Source organism: Haliotis rufescens, unplaced genomic scaffold, assembly GCF_023055435.1.
Source record: "Haliotis rufescens isolate VD_foot unplaced genomic scaffold, xgHalRufe1.0.p SCAF_1, whole genome shotgun sequence".
Taxonomy (NCBI): Eukaryota; Metazoa; Mollusca; class Gastropoda; order Lepetellida; family Haliotidae; genus Haliotis; species Haliotis rufescens.
In genome coordinates, this window is record NW_025963779.1 from 44,554,171 (window position 1) to 44,572,863 (window position 18,693).

At 41.4% G+C, this 18,693-nt stretch overlaps 2 protein-coding genes across 3 annotated transcripts in view; one reads left to right on the forward strand and one right to left on the reverse strand.

The window, feature by feature from the left end:
• Window positions 1-18,693, reverse strand: part of LOC124136483 (ras-specific guanine nucleotide-releasing factor 2-like) — a 977,843-nt gene that overhangs the window by 246,264 nt on the left and 712,886 nt on the right. The gene's annotated exons all lie outside the window — the stretch shown is intronic.
• Window positions 14,481-16,490, forward strand: LOC124136487. Its single transcript, XM_046502410.1, has 2 exons — window positions 14,481-16,056; window positions 16,275-16,490. The coding sequence occupies exons 1-2, from the start codon at window positions 15,768-15,770 to the stop codon at window positions 16,415-16,417; spliced, it is 432 nt and encodes a 143-aa protein (XP_046358366.1). The 5' UTR covers window positions 14,481-15,767; the 3' UTR covers window positions 16,418-16,490.

Below are 18,693 nucleotides of genomic sequence, written 5' to 3' on the forward strand. Positions count from 1 at the left end.
GATGTAAACTTTGGGATTGTCTTAGGGCAGCTGGTGTTGGTGGGAAAATGTTTACTATTTTAAAATCAATGTATGAAAATGTAAAATCTTGTGTACGACATAACAGTGGAGTCACCGATTATTTTTACTGCCCCATGGGAGTTAAACAAGGTTGTATCTTGAGTCCTCTCCTATTTTCATTCTTCATTAATGAGCTTTCCTTCGATGTTCAACAAAACGGTAAACACGGAGTGCAATTATACCCTGACCTTTATGAATTACTTATATTACTTTTTGCCGATGACGTGATTCTAGTCTCTGACTATTATCGGACTCCAGAAACAAATTGATATACTATACAGTTACACTGTTACATGGAAGCTATCTGTTAACTTGGAAAAAACTAATATTATCGTATTTAGGAGAGGCGGTCCTCTTGCATCGAGAGATATATGGTTCTTCAATAACCACCCTATAAATGTTACAAACATGTATAAATACCTCGGTGTTGTTTTACCGTTTAACCTTAATCTTAAACATCTAGTTAACGATCTCGCCCTACGAGCAAAAAAGGCCCTAATAAATCTATTTGTCGTTCTAGATAAATTGCGTGTTATCTCACTATTTTCTTCAAAATGTTTGATGCTCAAGTTCAACCAATCTTATTATATGGATCAGAGGTCTGGGGTTTTGAAACCTATTACAATATTGAAAAGGTACACTTAACTGCATGTAAAAGATTTCTAAATGTTTCTAAATCAGCTCCAAATCATATGGTCTATGGCGAATGTGGTAGATACCCGTTATATATTTGTTCATATTTACGTTTACTCAGATGCTGGCTCAAAATAACAGATGTCGCGGGGAACGAATCCCAAGAAAATGCTACGAAATGCTTGTCTATCGTGATAGTGTTGGTTACGTAACCTGGGCATCAAACATTAAGCATTTACTCTTCTCTCACGGATTTGGATATGTTTGGCTAAATCAAAGCGTTTGAGACAAAATGTATTTTCTTAGCTCTTTTAAGCAGGTAGCAATTGATATGTTTACTCAAAACTGGAGGTCGTCACTAGATAACTGTACACGCTACGACGTCTATAATACCTTTAAATATTGTCTAACACCAGAGGTTTACCTGCATACTATAACAGAGAGAAAAATTAGAGACACATTTATTAAACTTAGGCTAGGGTTAAATGATTTGATGTGCAACAGGGGTCGCTTCTCCTCTATTCCTAAGGATATGCGTTTTTGTCCATTCTGCGAAAGCCATATTGAAAACGAATTAAACTTTTTGTTTACATGTCCAATTTACGACAACCTAAGATTGAAATATATGCCTGATATCACTAAGAACCACTATTCCATGAACAAAATACTATCTTTTAATGGTATCCCTAGTCAAAAATTAACTAAGATATTACAATACATCTATCAAAGTCTACGAGTGCGTAGTAAATTACTTAGTGAATCCGATATGTCCAGAAAAAAATAGTTGTTTTGAAACTTTCGCATCTAGATCAGGAGTATCTACATTTCATTTTTGTCTGTTTCATATACATTTAAATTGTCAAATTGTCATGACATGATGAGTATATTACTGATAGATTCTTTTGTATTGAACGTCATGCTATGCTATTCCATTCCTTTTGTATTTTATACTACTACTGCCACTGTGGTTATTACCACTGTTATTACAATACCTCTATTACATGTCAAGCATCATATTAGTTATCCAATAATTATATAATGCGCTGTACAGCTGTAAATGATATTGTTTATCTCTATGTGTATATGGGCCAATGGCCTTTCATACAATAAAGATTGATTGATTGACAAATGTATCAGAGAAGGTAATTTTTAATCATTAATGTCCAAAGAAGGATTTGAATTAACGGTGGTAACCATAATTTGTTCCAAGCACCTACGGTATTTGGTAATAACATCAACAGTTTAAATCATAAGTCCCAAGCACGAGAATCTGATGGCACACAAGTTCACTAGCGTGTATGGCCACCATGTGCGTTGACAACTGCCACACAACGCCTCTGCATGGACCTTGTGATGCTTGTGAACACATGATTGGGAAGATGACGCCATTGTTGCTGCAAAATGGTGCCAAGATCTTGCAAATTCTGTGGTTGGTTCTGGAGAGTGCGCAGACTTCTGCCAAGAGCATCCCAGACGTGTTCGATGGGATTGAGGTCGGGAGACCTTGACGGCCAGTCCATGACAGTGACTCCCGCATTCTGAAGGAAATTCCTTGTCAAAATTGCTGTGTGGGGTCTGGCATTGTCGTGTTGGAAGATCAAACCGGGTCCATGTGCTACCATAAAAGGCAGAAGTTCTGGTGCCAGTACCTGGTCGCGGTAAGCAGCAGCGTCATCTGTTTCACAGATGACAAGAAGCCTGGAATGTGCATTGCCACAGAAAGCATCTCACACCATGACACTTCCGCCTCGAAATCTGTCAACTACCTGTACACAACACTGGGCGTAACGTTCATGACGGCGCCTCCACACCCTCGCCCTACCATCAGCAAATCGAAGATTAAATCGGGATTCATCACTGAAGACGACTTGATTCCAATTCCTCTGAGTCCATCGTAAGTGTCGCTGTGCCCACAATTGACGTTGATGTCTGTGTAATTGAGTCAGAATCGGCCCGCAGTATGGCCGTCGTGCTTGAAGGTGAGCAGTTCTCAGACGGTTTCGAACAGTTTGCGCACTCAGTCTACCTCTAAACAGTTCGTTTCTGGTTGATGTAGCCGTTAAAAATCGGTTAAGGAGGTGAGGTAAGACAATCTGACAATCCTCTGCATGTGACCTCACACGTGGTCGACCTGGCCAGGGGCGATCAGCGGTGGTACCGGTTTGCTGTAGACGCGTCTGTAAATCATAAACAGTCCGTCGACTACAACCCATCGTCCTTGCGACTTCAGCTACGGACGTTCCCGTCTGCAACATGCCGATGGCACGTTCACGTTGCACATTTGAAAGGCGTGGCATGACAAATGTCCGTAAAGACTTTTGTTTTCTTGTGTTTTTCTTTTTTTGTTAATGACTGCTAACAAGTATGGCTGAAAACACGTGCGGTATTATGGCCACGTGACCAGTTGCACGTGAAAAACCACTTTTGCCACTATAGTGCTGTGCACATGATTTTGATCGATTCACCTGCACAAAAACGGGTGTTATCTGAAGACAATACGTGGCCATTACTGTTTAAATACACGATAAGGGCCCACAATGATAACTGGTCAAAATGTTAAAATTTTAGGATTGTGAAGTTTTTAATTTGGTTCAGTATATTTTGTTGTTGTTTATATGAAGGCCAATATTGGAATCAGACATATCTGGCAGCTTCATTCTATCTACTAATAGCTCCTTGTTATGACAATTATTGGCAAACAGAATGAAGCTTCCAAATGTGTCAGATTTCCAATAGTGGCCTTCATATAAATAAATTGCAAGTGATTCTGTGGCATTTGATTGGTTAACCAATAAACTTTTGCGTTTATGTTTCCATAACCCCCTTAAAATTAGGCCATGCCTACTAATGGCCTTTTGTTTCCTGATTGGCGCTGATGATAGAATGGGCAGAGCTTGTGTTCCATTAGTGCGCTATATGATGTCACTTATTTTGGACTGCTTATTCTAAAATCATGATGTCATAAGGATAACCGTTGCCTCTCCCTGGACTGATGTTCTGGAACCACAGGGCTGACCCTCTGTGCAAGACCAATTCCACCCCACTCCATGATGCTCGGACCACCCCACGAGTCTCTCTCGACAACACAAGCATCCGAATAACGTTCCCAAAGGCATCGCCAGACTCTCTGTCTGCCATCTGCTGTTGAGATACAGTAACAGCTCTCGTCTGAGAAGAGGACTCTTCTCCACTGCTGATGGTGCTGTGTTGCCCACTGAAGACGGCCCCAGCAATGACGTGGTGTCAGAATGGGTCCTCGGTGTGGCCTGTGACAGTGGAGGTGTCTGCTCGTCAATCATCGACGCACGGTGTCCACACTAATGTGTCGCTGGTGTGTCCCCATGGTCTGTCGAGCAGTTTCCGCAGCAGTAACAAAGCGATCTTGAAGATGCTGTTGCACAATCTGATGATCCTGACGTGCGGTGGTGACCATTGGTCTTCCACTACGTGGTCGGTCATCTGGAGTGTTGGTGGTCTGGTACCGTTGCTGGAACCTGTATATGGTCTATATGTGGACTTGAAATGCATTGGCGACTTGCTGGTCGGTTTGTCCAGCTTGCAATAGTTCAAGGGCTTGGTGTCGCTGATGTCTTATCAATCTTGGCATGTGGTAGCAATTCAATAACGAATGAATGTTATCCGATCTGGGTGCATTTCAATTTGCATGGAACTCACATGCATCGGGTTACCATGGTCGTTGCCATGATGCGTTTGGGCGATTGGTTTTATTGTCATCTGCTTTGTTTTTTATCATCAAATTTCATTTTTCCGGACAAGGTAATGTTAAATTTTAGAAACTTTGACAAAAATTACCAAGATATTTAAATGACAACTTTTCATGCAATGTTACTTGGGGTGACGTTTCTTTTGCGGTTCAGTATATAATTGAGGCATATCCATATGCAATGTCTACTGATGGATTTAGTGTCCAAATGAGCCTGACGCACCCGACCACTTTCGCGACTTTCAATTTGATTTAACGTAAAATCGTGGGGATATGAAGTCAGTTTAAACTATCTGGACAGATATCTAGACCTACATTTGTGCTATTAGTGTTTCCATTTGAAGTGTATTTTGTGACATTGCTTCCAAAGGTGTTTGTTCATGAATAGACATACTGCACGACCAGATCACCAAAAGTGAACATATCCGATACAAATCATTTGTAGAAGTGTGCCTGACTTATGAATATGTGGCCTAAAACATCCCAAATGAAAACAATAACATTCCCTATCTCTCTGTGAATAGATCATGGTTGTCTTTTCTTATTCCGGTGGTGACCTTGCCCTTCATTCCAAGCTGTCACTGACATGCAAGCACACTTGAGTTTGTTGATTTTCACATCTTCAATATATGGTGGTGCAGTTAACATAAATGTCTTAGGCGACCACTCTGATTTCCCTCTAGCAAACTGGTACAGACAGGATATAAATTCTGCTGATAGATCAAGGAAATCAAACCATTTTGATTGCACAGCTGGGACACCAACAATGCAAACAACTGACTGTTGGTCCGATATTCAAATCGCGCCGCTATTGTGACTTTTAACATTTTCTAATAGGTGTCCTGCGTAATTCTTCATTCTTTTCTTCAAAAAGGATCTTGATCGTTGGTGCTGTTATGTTTGCAAACACAACAGCAAGAGCCTGTTGTTAATGCATATGCATAGAAATGTCAACAATGCCCATATTTGGGCATATATCCCTATTCATGCGCAGCCAGATTTTGCAACCGGTTTCAGTTTGGTCTGTCATCGAACGAGTTGTTATGTATTTACACTCAAATATATATTTAACGTGGGTAATAAATTAAATACCACTCTCATTCTCGTTAGATACCATTTTTATGAAACTCATGAACTTTCTATGGTATTTGAGATCGCTTTCGCTCGGTCAGATACCATAGAAAATCCACTCATTTCATTAAAATGATATATAATGAGAATGAGTGTAGTATTCTCTACGATCATTTCAAGGAAATCAAGAGCAGGAAATTCCAAATAAATTATATTCAAATGAGAAGGCTTTGGTCAAACCAGATATGAGTGAGCAGTGTTTTGCTTTATTTCACAAGATGAATTGACAAGGTTGGTGAGAACAAAGACATCTTCATACACAGTTACGACAGTCATAACTGCTTGATCAAACTGTTCAGACTAACTGTGAGAAGCACTAAATCTAGCATTAAAATACATTGTTTGTTGGGAGTTTGTTATGTATGTCATATTTTCTCAGTTATGTGCAGTGAACCTCATGTGACAATATACTCCAATCTGTCCAGATAATAATGCGTCACATTATTAATGCGAACAAAGAGAAAGCAGTTTTGTGATTATTGTCAGGCTTGCATTAATATCATGATTTACAGCATATTTAAAGGTTTATTTGTTATGCTCTTGAAACTCTTGTCATAGCGACTGATTTACAACACCCATTGTCTGAAGAACCTTTAATTGCAAAGGCTCATTACCCTGGAGCCATGACATCTATATGTCTCCATAACTTAATTGTCATTATTTATAGGACACTAATCCCCGTTGTTAATCCTCACCAACATTTCATTGTATTTTGACTGTCAGTCAGATGGACCACCATATCACTTCCCTTTAACTACTGCTTTTTTAGTATGGCATTTATTGCCCTAATTGATCATCCCCTGAACTGTGTCGGTTAATCACGCCCATATGTCCAATGTCCAAAGCAACGTCGTTGTCTCTTTGTCTGTCCATTGTTGTCCATTAACATATATGTGTTACCATTACATGGTGTTAGTCAAGCTTGGTATTACGAGTGCTGGTGTAGGGACGACTCTGAGCAGGTATGCCTTGAAACACTTAATTGCTGTTATTTATGATGCTAATCCCCATTTTTGTGAACATCGACCGTCTGCCATCCTGCTGATGAATTACTGTTTACATTTATATTTATCACTTAATAAATGTCAGGTGACCTTGGCTATTGATTGAAAAAGCTCCGGCTAAACCCAAGCCTCAGGTGGTACCTACCCGGTGCAGAAGGCAAGGCCACCCAGAAGGAAGAAGACCCCCCCTCCAGTCCTCGACATGGAGATTAGGGAGTCCCTTCCCGCAACCCCCCCTCCCCCAGTAGCTGCGTTGGAACTTGCTCCCCTCGAATCCAGGGGGGAGGAGCCCTTCCGCTCACCTGAGGAGATGGGCCACGGAGGAAGAAGAGGAAGAGTAGAGACATCCCCTCTCCCAAACCAGCCTCCCGGCCAACCATCACCACAGCGTCAGCCTAATCTCAGACTCCGACGCCCATCCGCATCGACTCCAGCACCCAGACCTCAGCACCAAAGCCCCTCTCCCTCAGCGACGGCCAGACCCAGACCGCCACGATTGAGGTCAAGAACAAGAGCCTCAGAGCCATGCTATTGGAGAAGGCGGACAGCATCCTGAGGTCCTACAAGGCCAACCCCCACCTCGGTGCAGACCTCATCGAGGCCGGCCCGATCCAGCTCTACCCGTCACCTGACATCACTGGAGCACCCCTTAAACTGATCCAGTTTATGGGTATTGAGAAGTTTGAGCACGAGATCTTTAACTACAAAGATCTCTCTTATTTCCTCATGGACTGCGAAGTCACGGCTGACAAGCACTTCGTCGCCAACTTTGCCGCCCTCCTCACCAAGAACCTCTTCAAGTCGCCAAACCCCAGGGATGAGGCCATAGCAAAGAGACTCCTTGGAGGACACCACCGCTAAGTCACCATGCTCCCCAGCCGACGCCGTGCTTTCCCACGCTTGACCCCCCCCTCCAACCCATGCCCAAATTTTTCCATATTATTGTATATTCTTTTATCACCCACTCCCACCCAGCCAAACCCCCACCCCACTTAGCTTTATTAGATAAGGACTGTAAAGTTTACAGTTTTTTGGGTTGCACTTCCTTATTTATTCATTACGCTTTTTTTACCCCAATAGTATAAGTGCAACCCCGTGTGTGAAATACACTATGAGTCAGAAAGTACGCGTTAAATCTCAAAGATGATGATGATGATGATGAGATTGAAAAAAGAAAAGAAAAGAAAGGTCTTACCCTTAGCCTAGCTAGGGTTAGGCTGGGTGCTCCGGGGCACCTAGGCAACAACCACAACCACTATGTGCTGACCTGGCACATAGTGTCTTTTGTATGTATATATCTACATGTATAAAGTAAAACTGTATATACCGCAAGCCATCGTCTCCAAGTTGTCACTTCCTACAGGAACCATACGTCGATTATTCATTAATCAACGTCAGACCGACACGCGTTGTTAATTATAACAATTAGTTCCACATCAAGTGCTTTTATAAGTTATCATAATATAATAATTATACAACATTTCATATAATTATAGTTTAGCAAGTAATACATATCAAGTTAAATGCATATACAAAATATCAGTAATTTCAGTCATAGCTTTGTAGATAGATGCTTGCCTAAGGTAATGGGAACATCTCCTAGACATACTATTCAACAGGACAAAAGTTATGTCTACATAGTTTAATAGATTTAAAGCTTTCAGATAAATACTAGCCTAAGGTATCAAGATCCAACCTCAAAGACTTAATATCCAATAAGACAAAAGATATGTCTACATAGTTTTATAGATTGCCTTGAACTATTTTATCTTAGTAAATCTGTCATCACCTTTATGAGAATAACATTCAGCAATTACTTCACCCTCGGTTCCTTAATTGGTGGAACGAGCAGATAGAACAAACTAGACGTAAACGCAAATCCGCATTCAATAAAGCCAAACCCGACTTCAAACACCTAAAAACAGCACACGAACTAAATCACAAAGTACAAAGCTTAGTTAAAACAGCTAAAACTAGAGACTGGAAATTTTTTTGCGAAGAAATTAACCATCATACAGATGTTAGAACATTTTGTTGCAAAATTCATTCCATTAGGGGCATTAAACGTCATAAAAAAACTCCCAACATAAACAATTCAACAAACTCCACTCAAAAAGCTAATAACCTAGCAAATCACTTCTCGGCCATCAGTAGTAACAGCAACTTCAACCAAAAATTCTAGGAACAACTAAAATCAGAAACCAAATTTACCAAAGAGCCAAAAGATAATAACCTAGAAATAAATCTACCTTTCACAATGGAAGAACTACTCCACGTCCTACATAATAGGAAAAAGGGCACAGCCCCAGGCTTAGACCTTACTTCATACCAGATAATTAAACAACTACCACCCAAACTACTCCAAACTCTTCTAAAACTCTATAACCTCATATATCTAAACGGACAAGCCCTGGTCATACCAATACCAAAACCCAATAAACCAGCTGACCAGGCTAAGTCATACCGACCAATCTCCCTAACTTCTAACTTATGCAAAGTAATGGAATCAATGGCAAAATCAGGCTACAACACTACTTCGAACAAAACAACATAATAAATCCAGACCAAAGCGGTTTCACTCCTGGACGCTCAACCTTAGATCACCTCACTCGACTAGAGCAGGACATTAAAACAGGCCAACTTAACCAACAATATACTACAGGCATCTTTCTAGACTTCTCCAAAGCATTCGACATGGTTTGGCATAACGGGCTAAAACAAAAACTACAAAAAATAGGTCTTAAAGGTCAAATAATTAACTACATCCAAAGTTTCCTAACAAACCGCAAAATCACTGTGGGCATAGACCAAACGCTATCGGACCAATGTCCCCTAGAAAATGGCACTCCCCAGGGCAGCATCCTAAGCCCCAAACTCTTCAATATTATGATTAACGATCTATTCGAGGGACTATCCCCCAAAGTAAACACATCAAAATTCGCGGATGATGGAGCCCTCTGGATCCGCACTAAAAGCATTAAAATGGCCCAAAACTTACTACAACAAGAGTCATCAGAAAGATGACATATCCCCCCGGCAGCTGTCTGTAAAGTAACCACTAGTAAATGTGCAATTCTGTATGTAATGAGTCAACAGTTGACTGTTCTTTAAGAAGCATACATTGTTTACCCACAAAAGATCCACCATGGTCGCATCCATATGAAATGGAAAGTAAAACAAGTGTGTTTCTGTGGTTGTTTTTTTTATGTAAACAAATGACAAATTACAAGAAACAATAACTAAATGAGATACAATTCTTTTCAAACTTTGAAAATACCTGCAAGTTACTCTGGTCAGTCTGGAAACACCAAAAGGACTTGGTTCAAAATAAAAATTAGAAAAATCCAAAAATATCAAAAGGCACCACTTCAGTATGTGCCTGGTAGCTTGGCCAAGTTTCGATCAAATACACTGAATGGTTTTCGAATTCTGGCCCCGGAAAAGGAAATGATTACGGACGGATGGACGGACGGACAGACAGACGGACAGACAGACTGGCTGATCACTATATCCCCCCGCATTATATGCCGGGGGGATAAAAATCTCTAAATGAAATACAAAAATGGGCTGACAAATGGGGCTTCTCCCCAGAAAACTCAGAAAAAAACACAGGAATAGTTTTTAAACACAAAAATATGCAACCCGCCTCCCCAAACCTCAAACAAAACAACAAACCAATCAAATTTAAAAAAACAAACCAAATTCTTAGGATTAATCTTCGATGAACATCTCACCTGGGATGCTCACATTAAAAACCTAGTTACCAGGTGCAGCAAAGACCTAAACACGTTAAGATGCCTAACCGGCTCCAACTGGGGGGCCTCTAAAAACAACCTCCTCTAACTCTATATATCACTCATTAGATCCAAACTAGACTATGGCAGTGCCATTTACGACAACCTGAACAACTCTCTCATTAAAAAACTAGACTCAATCCAGTATCAGGCCCTAAAACTAATCACACGAACTCAACATGGCACCTCCTCCACCTCACTCCAGGCCTTAACAGGAGAAATGCGACTTAAACTACGTAGGGAACAACTTACCCTAAACTTCTGGGCCGCGTCCCAATCAAACTCTCCAATCGAAAACTTAATAAAAACAAGAGTGCTCTGAGCGCACAACATCCCCCACAAGAATTTTTTTAACAAGTCAAATGAAGCTCCGTAAAACAGGGGCAGTAACTCTGTCAAAATTAGTCGAAACGAAACAGGACTGAGATATGCTTATAATCAACATGTCGACATCTTGTGTGTAGAGTGTCAGGGATATTCTCTGGAAACTGTAGGAGGAGTTGATTTCACAAGCTTAGTACCCTCTCTTACAATAAGGCAAATGAAGCTCCGTAAAACAGGGGCAGTAACTGTCAAAATTAGTCGAAACGAAACGGGACTGCGATATGCATATCATCAACATGTCGACATCTTGTGTGTAGAGTGTCAGGGATATTCTCTTGAAACTGTAGGAGGAGTTGATTTCACAAGCTTAGTACCCTCTCTCACAACAAGGCAAATGAAGCTCCGTATAACAGGGGCAGTAACTCTGTCAAAATTAGTCGAAACGAAACGGGACTGCGATATGCGTATCATCAACATGTCGACATCTTGTGTGTAGAGTGACAGGGATATTCTCTGGAAACTGTAGGAGAAGTTGATTTCACAAGCTTAGTACCCTCTGTGGGGCGGACGGACGGACGGACTGCGCCACAACATAATCCCTCTTCGGCCATTTCTGGCCCAGCGGGGGATAACAATATTAGCCCTAGAAACCAAGCCCTAGCCCGGGAAAATCCACTACTTACTCAAATTTCCCAAAGAACAAGCATGAAATACTCACATCCCCCGCCAATATGACATGTCGGGTGTGTGCAATGCATTAGCTCCTGTGAACTATGTTCACTGGGCCTTTTTGGAAAGAAATATAGTACATTTTTCAAGATCTGCTCCGGAAACGAGGACTACCGCCGTTTTCAGTCTAAATCAAAGTTGTTGCCACGGAAACTCGAAAAATAACTTTAAAAAAAAATCCCAAACTATCCAAAGGCACCAGTTCACCACTAGACCTATCTATGTGCCAAGTATGGTGAAGAAATATGGTCTGGTTTTCAAGATCTGCTCCGGAAACGAGGACTACCGCCATTTTCAGTCTAAATCAAAGTTGTTGCCATGGAAACTCGAAAAAAAACTTTTAAAAAAATCCCAAACTATCAAAAGGCACCAGTTCACCACTAGACCTATCTATATGCCAAGTTTGGTGAAGAAATATGGTACAGTTTTCAAGATCTGTTCCGGAAACGAGGGCTACCGCCATTTTCAGTCTAAATCAAAGTCATTGCCATGTAAACTCAAAAAATAATTTTTTTCAAAATCCCAAACTATCAAAAGGCACCAGTTCACCACTAGATCTATCTATGTGTCAAGTTTGGTGAAGAAATATGGTACGGTTTTCAAGATCTGCTCCGGAAACGAGGACTACCGCCATTTTCAGTCTAAATCAAAGTTGTTTCCATGAAAACTCGAAAAATAACTTTTATAAAAATCCTAAACTATCAAAAGGCACCAGTTCACCACTAGATCTATCTATGTGCCAAGTTTGGTGAAGAAATATGGTACGGTTTTCAAGATCTGCTCCGGAAACGAAATGTGATGGACGGACGGACGGCACCCATTCCTATATCCCCCTTCCACTTCGTGGCGGGGGATAATAACCAATTACCTAAATGAACACAAAATAAATAATCTTAAACAAAACAATAAATCATCCAATATCTTCACTCCAAAACTTAAAATACCAAAATACACTAGCCGATACACTAAAAAACAGACCGATCCTAACATCGCTAAAACCACCACACTAGCATACATACACAAAAATTGGTGTCACATATACACAGACGGATCCTCAGATCCGATCTCAAAACACAGGTTTCGGAGTCCACATCGCACAACCAACCAAAAACACCCAATCTTACGACTCCCAAACAACCAATCCATATTCACGGCCGAACTCCTGGGCATGGCCTCAGCACTACACAATCAGCAATCTAGAAAACACCAGAAAATCCTCATCCTAACCGACTCCCTCAGTGGTCTACAAGCCCTCAAAAACAAAAACACTAAACACCGCCCCAAACTAATAAATCAAATACTCAAAAGCTCAAACAACTTAACAAAGGCAGGTAAACAAATAGAGTTCATTTGGATCCCCGACCACGTAGGAATCTTTGGAAATGAAAACGCAGATAAAGCAGCAAAATTATCCCTTAAACTCCCAGAAATAAGCTTAAACTTACCCAGCTCAAAATCAGAAATCAAAAGTGTCACTAAACAAAAAATCAACAAAAAATGGCAAAATATATACCAAAACTCAAATAGCCAAATCAGGAAAGTACAAAAAAAACACCTAACTAAACCAAAAATACTACACCCATCCCAAAAAATCGACAGAATAATTACTAAACTACAAACAGGCCACACCAAACTAAATAATCACCTTAAAATAGCTAATCTACACACAACAGGAAACTGCCCACATTGCAAACAACAAGAATCACCAGAACACGTACTCATTCACTGCACACACTACCAAATACACCGAACAACACTACAGACCTCCCTAAATCTTAAAACCGCACTTACACTAGAATCAATCCTAAATCCACAAAACAAATTAGAAAAATTCAAAGCCTTAGGCATATACCTAATGAAAACAGGACTAATTAGTTGCATTTAAACCCCAAATAAAATATTAAAAACAAAACTACCTGATCAAACAACCACCCAACACACACAGCTCCCTTAGTTTGTCCTCCACCTGCTCTTGGCATTCATTTCAAATTCTCAAAATTTCAAAATTACTATATAAGCAACCCCTAAAGCCCCCCTCCTGGGTTGCACAAACTCACTTTTCCCCTTTTCGGAAACACAATAAATGGCCTGGCCTGGCCCGTGTGCGACATATGCTTGCAGTCGGAAAGCGCACGTTAAATCTCCAATATAAGTAAGTAAGTAATTACTTCAATTTAGACTCATTACGGATTAGCCCCCATACAAGCTCGTCTATAGTGACACCATAATCTCTTCCAAGCACCCAGTAAATATGTCAACAAGATTAGTGCCAGTCCAGGATTAATATGATTGATTGTTCCCCTCTGTCTAGCCATTCATTAACCATAAGGCACACCCCATCGTGTATCAACCAATCATATTCCTTTTTATTGTTCTAAGTTTTGTTAAATACATACAGAAGCAAAATGTTAGGCAGAAGGGGTTTGTCGCTCTAACCAAGCAGATCTCTCTCCAACAGCCCAGAGGGTTGTACCGACTCTCTGTGGCACCCTCTGCTATAGTTAAGATATTGTTCATTGTTAATTGTTCTTGTACATAAAATTGTGATTAGTCTCCTGTGACTCCGGCTCTTTGCAGACAAAATCCCCCAAGAAAACCAGCACGCCATTTGGAAGGTTTTGTTCACCCGAACAGAACCATAATACTCTTGATCCCTATTTGACCAAATGCAAAAACATTAAAACAAGCCATATAATTACTCTTGATGGCAGTATTCAAACATGATAACATATTCCTAATGGTGTATTCAAAATGTCATTTACATTTTTTTCCCACAAAAAAACTTGTCTGCATTGGTGGTACTGCACAAAATGTTGAAAGACAGAGGGAAGGAGCCCAAACCTACAACCCCTACTTTGTAGCAGGAAGTCATTGAATTTAGTACTAACTACTAAATGGCTATATAACTCATATCCAAACCACAGGCTAATTACTGTTTTAACTCAATCGACCCCTGGGTCAGCACCCTGCACCGTGCCCTCAATTTACGCTTCGAATACTATCAATTTCATCACTCTTCAAATTGGATCTATTTCACTCCACTCCCGAAGTTCACCCAAGGGACATGTACCACTTGTTGATTACCGCCTTCATCAACTGTGATGACTCCGAAGAAAAGTTGAGGTGAGGTGAAATGGCGTTTAACGTTGCGTCCAAGATTAATTTGTGAGTGTGTGCTTGTGTGCGTGCGTGCCGATGCCGATGCCAAGCACAACCGAGAGATAAACCCACAGAGTATGTATAGTGCAGGACGCCACAGCCGAAGTCAAGTTTTTGAATAACAGGAACAATGAAGGTGGCATGTCCACACTTCCTCCAAACAACACCAGTGAGGCGGCTTGGGCAGCCAATAAGAGCACAACTTACAGGGATTCCCTATCCTCCTGTGTGGATGGAATAGACGCACATGTCAAACAACCAGTGAGGGAAAAAAATTGACGTGGCAAGGTTGTCAATCTAGGCACCCTACTACCAAGCACCAGAGAGAGCCACGGGGATGGCATACGATTCTTCAGGTAAGATAATTTTTAAACCCAGCAACCCAAATGCCTGTCCCTGGCAAGCTGGACCTCAGCTTTCCACATTTTAATGTATATACATGAAGTCCTCACAATGCAGGGGTGGCTATCCTACATGGAAACCATTAGGACGGCGGCGCTCAGATTTGGACACAGAATGTTAAGGGAATACTCATGCCGCTGGGACGACATTGACGGGGAGCTGTGGCAGAAGTACATGGTCACACGGCCGGTATGACAACTGGAGTGAGGCAGACAGGGTGCAACGACATCGCAAAGTAGGGTATGCTGGGACTTAATTTGCAGGCACAACTGCAAGTACCCTCACAAATGTGGTAAGTGTGAAAGAAATTCTCATGGCACTAGTACCTGCTTTCAAGGAATGGGGTCCAGCAGACCCCATACAAGCCTAACCAATCTTTCCTGGACAAAAACCCAGTTGTCAGGAAAGATAAATTCAATGGCTCATACCCCTGTGGATCTCAATGAAATAGCACCCTGGTTACACCAATATGCTAAGTGTAGGATCAAAACTGCGCCCGAGGTTTTGTTTGGGAAGTATGCCCGCGGAGGAGTGAAAGGGGGCAGGGCCGATAGGCCCGACCCCCTTTCCCGAGGCCAAGGGCATACTTCCCAAACAAAACCGAGGGCAAGTTTTTGATCTCACTTATGAACTGATCAAATAATATGAATTAGAAATAATTTTACTAATTGGTATTAACATGACTTCATTGATATTTACTGTTGAGAGTTTAACTGCAATACGCGGGGAGTACATCCGCGCGCTGCACGTGATGCACGTGCTTCAGGCCCGTTGTAACAATGAGCGCACGTGGTTCAAGCAAGTCGAATGAATTCCACTGAAGAGGATGGACGCGGACAACAACCTATATTTCTGACGCAGTCAGTTTTTAAAGAATCGGCATCCTGTGCTGAAGAAGACAAGAAAAGTGATGACTTTAAATTCCGTTTAGGAGATCCACTCTCCGAGCGTGAAATAACCTTACAAGTTACCGTCAAAAGACTGTGCAAGACGTCCGGTATTGAGGGCATGAAGATAAACCATTCCTTGAGAGCCACGGCTGCCACTCGATTGTATCAAGGTGACGTCGATGAACAAATGATTTGCGAAATTACCGGTAGGTTGATTAACATTTTAGTCCTGCAGTAATAAGAAATTGTTATTCAGCAAAAGTCATAACATATCAAAGAAATATTTTTTCCAAACCAGTAAGATGCTCTTTTTTATTTAGGATATATATGGTAATATTGGTGTTTTTGGAATCTGTAATAGTTTTAAAGTGTATTTGTATGCTGTATGTGTAATACTTTCAGTAATCTGAACAATTTGTTTCAGGACATCGGAGCGACGCCGTTCGAAATTACAAGAGAACTTCTGACAACCAAAAGGCAACGGTCTCTGACATACTTAGTATGTTGAAAAAAATGAACTCGCCATCACGTGAAGAAGCTGATCCGAAAAGAGCAGATGACCAATGACCTGAAGACAAACTAAATCGAACTGTGACGCTCAATTTCAATTTCATCTAATATCAATAAATAGTTGAGCCATGTTCTGTTGTTTTTTTTCATGCAGAAAGGTAATTCAATACAGAGGGTATTTTTCGGGACAAAAACCAGGCTTTCAGTAGAAAATCTCCCGGGATTTCTTGCAGAAAGCCCGGGGCTTACCCTAGGAATGCCCGGGGCTTACCCTGGGAATGCCCGGTAAACTACCAGTAGAGGTTTAGTCGGTAAAAGAAGACCCTGGCGAGACAATAGAGTGACGTCACTAGAGGTTTATAAGGTTAATTATAGAGATGCAAATAAGTTGTGTTTAGTTTTAATTCCAGGGTATCTGCACAGGCTGCCTTGCATGAAACTTGCGATCAGCCACACACTAAGACACGGCAGGCTATGTCAAACAAAAGCTACAAAAGGAAGTTGACCTAATGATTTCCTTCTCATTCACCACTTATCCTATTCCAAAGGCAAATCTATGAATGACTTTATACAAGTCCATCTATCCCATTTCGAGCAAATAGGTATAAGATTTGAAGGTGAGTTCTATTTCAATAAATGCTTACCATTTGGCTGCTCCATATCTTGCACCATATTTGAAACATTTTGTACCTTTTGCAATGGTGCATGCAATCCCATCTACCAATGTGTCAGATCATGCATTACCTGGAGGACTTCCTAAAGGGGGCACAGTGGGCATCAGCCACTGCTTAGACAACCTCAAGGGATGCATACATACACTGGAACAGTTTGGGGTCCCCATTGCCCACGACAAGACCCACTACACAACTGACATTCTTAGAGTTGGAGATTGACACCAGTGCAATGCAGATCAGAATCCCAGAGTCCAAGATCAGGGAGGTGAAAGCGGAAATCCAGGACATCCTGTGGGAAGGTAACATAAAGGTCTCAAAAAGGGCCCTTCAGTTCCTCATAGGCAAGCTTAACTTTGTGCGCAGGGCTATACCAATGGCAAGGGTATTCAGCTGTAAGCTAACTGAACTGCTTAGTAAAGTTAATCAACCATTTCACCACATTAATATTACCAACCAGCTCAATGGAGACTTAAAAATGTGGTTAACATTTCTCACTGGTTATGGCATTTCAGTGTTTCAGGATAAACTGTTGATGACAGTGATTTTCTGTTCATCTGTTTACAAATGCAGCCGGACCAAAGATTTGTGTCCTGGGGTAGTCCATGATCCGGAAGAGGTATCTGCAATATCCTGGGGTCACAGACCTGGATGTAGATGAAGGTAATACTCTAGGATCGTATGACCCTGACGATGCTGCCCTGGGGTTGTGTATAACCCGGGACTTCATGAATTGGGGAAAAAAAAAATGAAGTGCAACCGAGAGCCCCATTGAAAGGTTCTGTTGTGATATGTAAGTGGCCTGAATACACAAATACTAGCAGTACTGATGAGAGTAGTAAAGGTGTGACTAGTTACTGAGAGTAGATGCCCTGAGTACCTGGTCCAGGTAAAGGCCTACCACCTTGTATTTTGCCATTAGCATGGAAATAAACAATGTTAACAGGCAAAGACATTCCTATAGTATATGTCACTATATATCTGGAAGGACACCAGTCTAGCTATAACATCTAACACTTGACCGGAGGCATTTGTTGACTGTATGTGACGGTATTGAAGATGTTTTTCAGGAAAATTCAGGCAGCATTGAAATCCTGTGGCATATGTCTTGTGTGTCCAGGGACTGTTGGCGGTGCTCCCTAACTTGTGTAGGTGGACATTCAGGGCTGCATTACTTCTGAACTGACTGGGCACTGGGTTGGTAAAGCTTCTGCTGATGGGGCCAAGGCTTGGAACCGTGTCATCTGTAAACGGGAGAGTGAATCAGCAATGTTATTTAGTTTCCCAGGTACATGTTGAGCTCTTACCAGAAAATTACATTTAGCTGCGTTCCAAGTGAGGGTGCACATGATGGAAGGACATTAAGAACGAACCTTGTTAATAACATGCACAGTTTACTGATTGTCACAGAGGGGTCACAGATAGTTGTCCAATGTCTCCCCCACTGAATGGCTGCAACAACTGGGTACAATTCTAAGAATACTATCAAGGGTTTCTAGGGCAGATTCTCGACTTCTGACAAGCACTGTGAAAACCAAGCATCATTGTAGAAACCGCCCACACCCACACTAGCTGCTGCATCAGTGAATAGATGAATGTCACCTAGGATAAAGTACAGGAATCTTTGTCTATCAAGTCATTGATACTGGGCACATTGTCTGA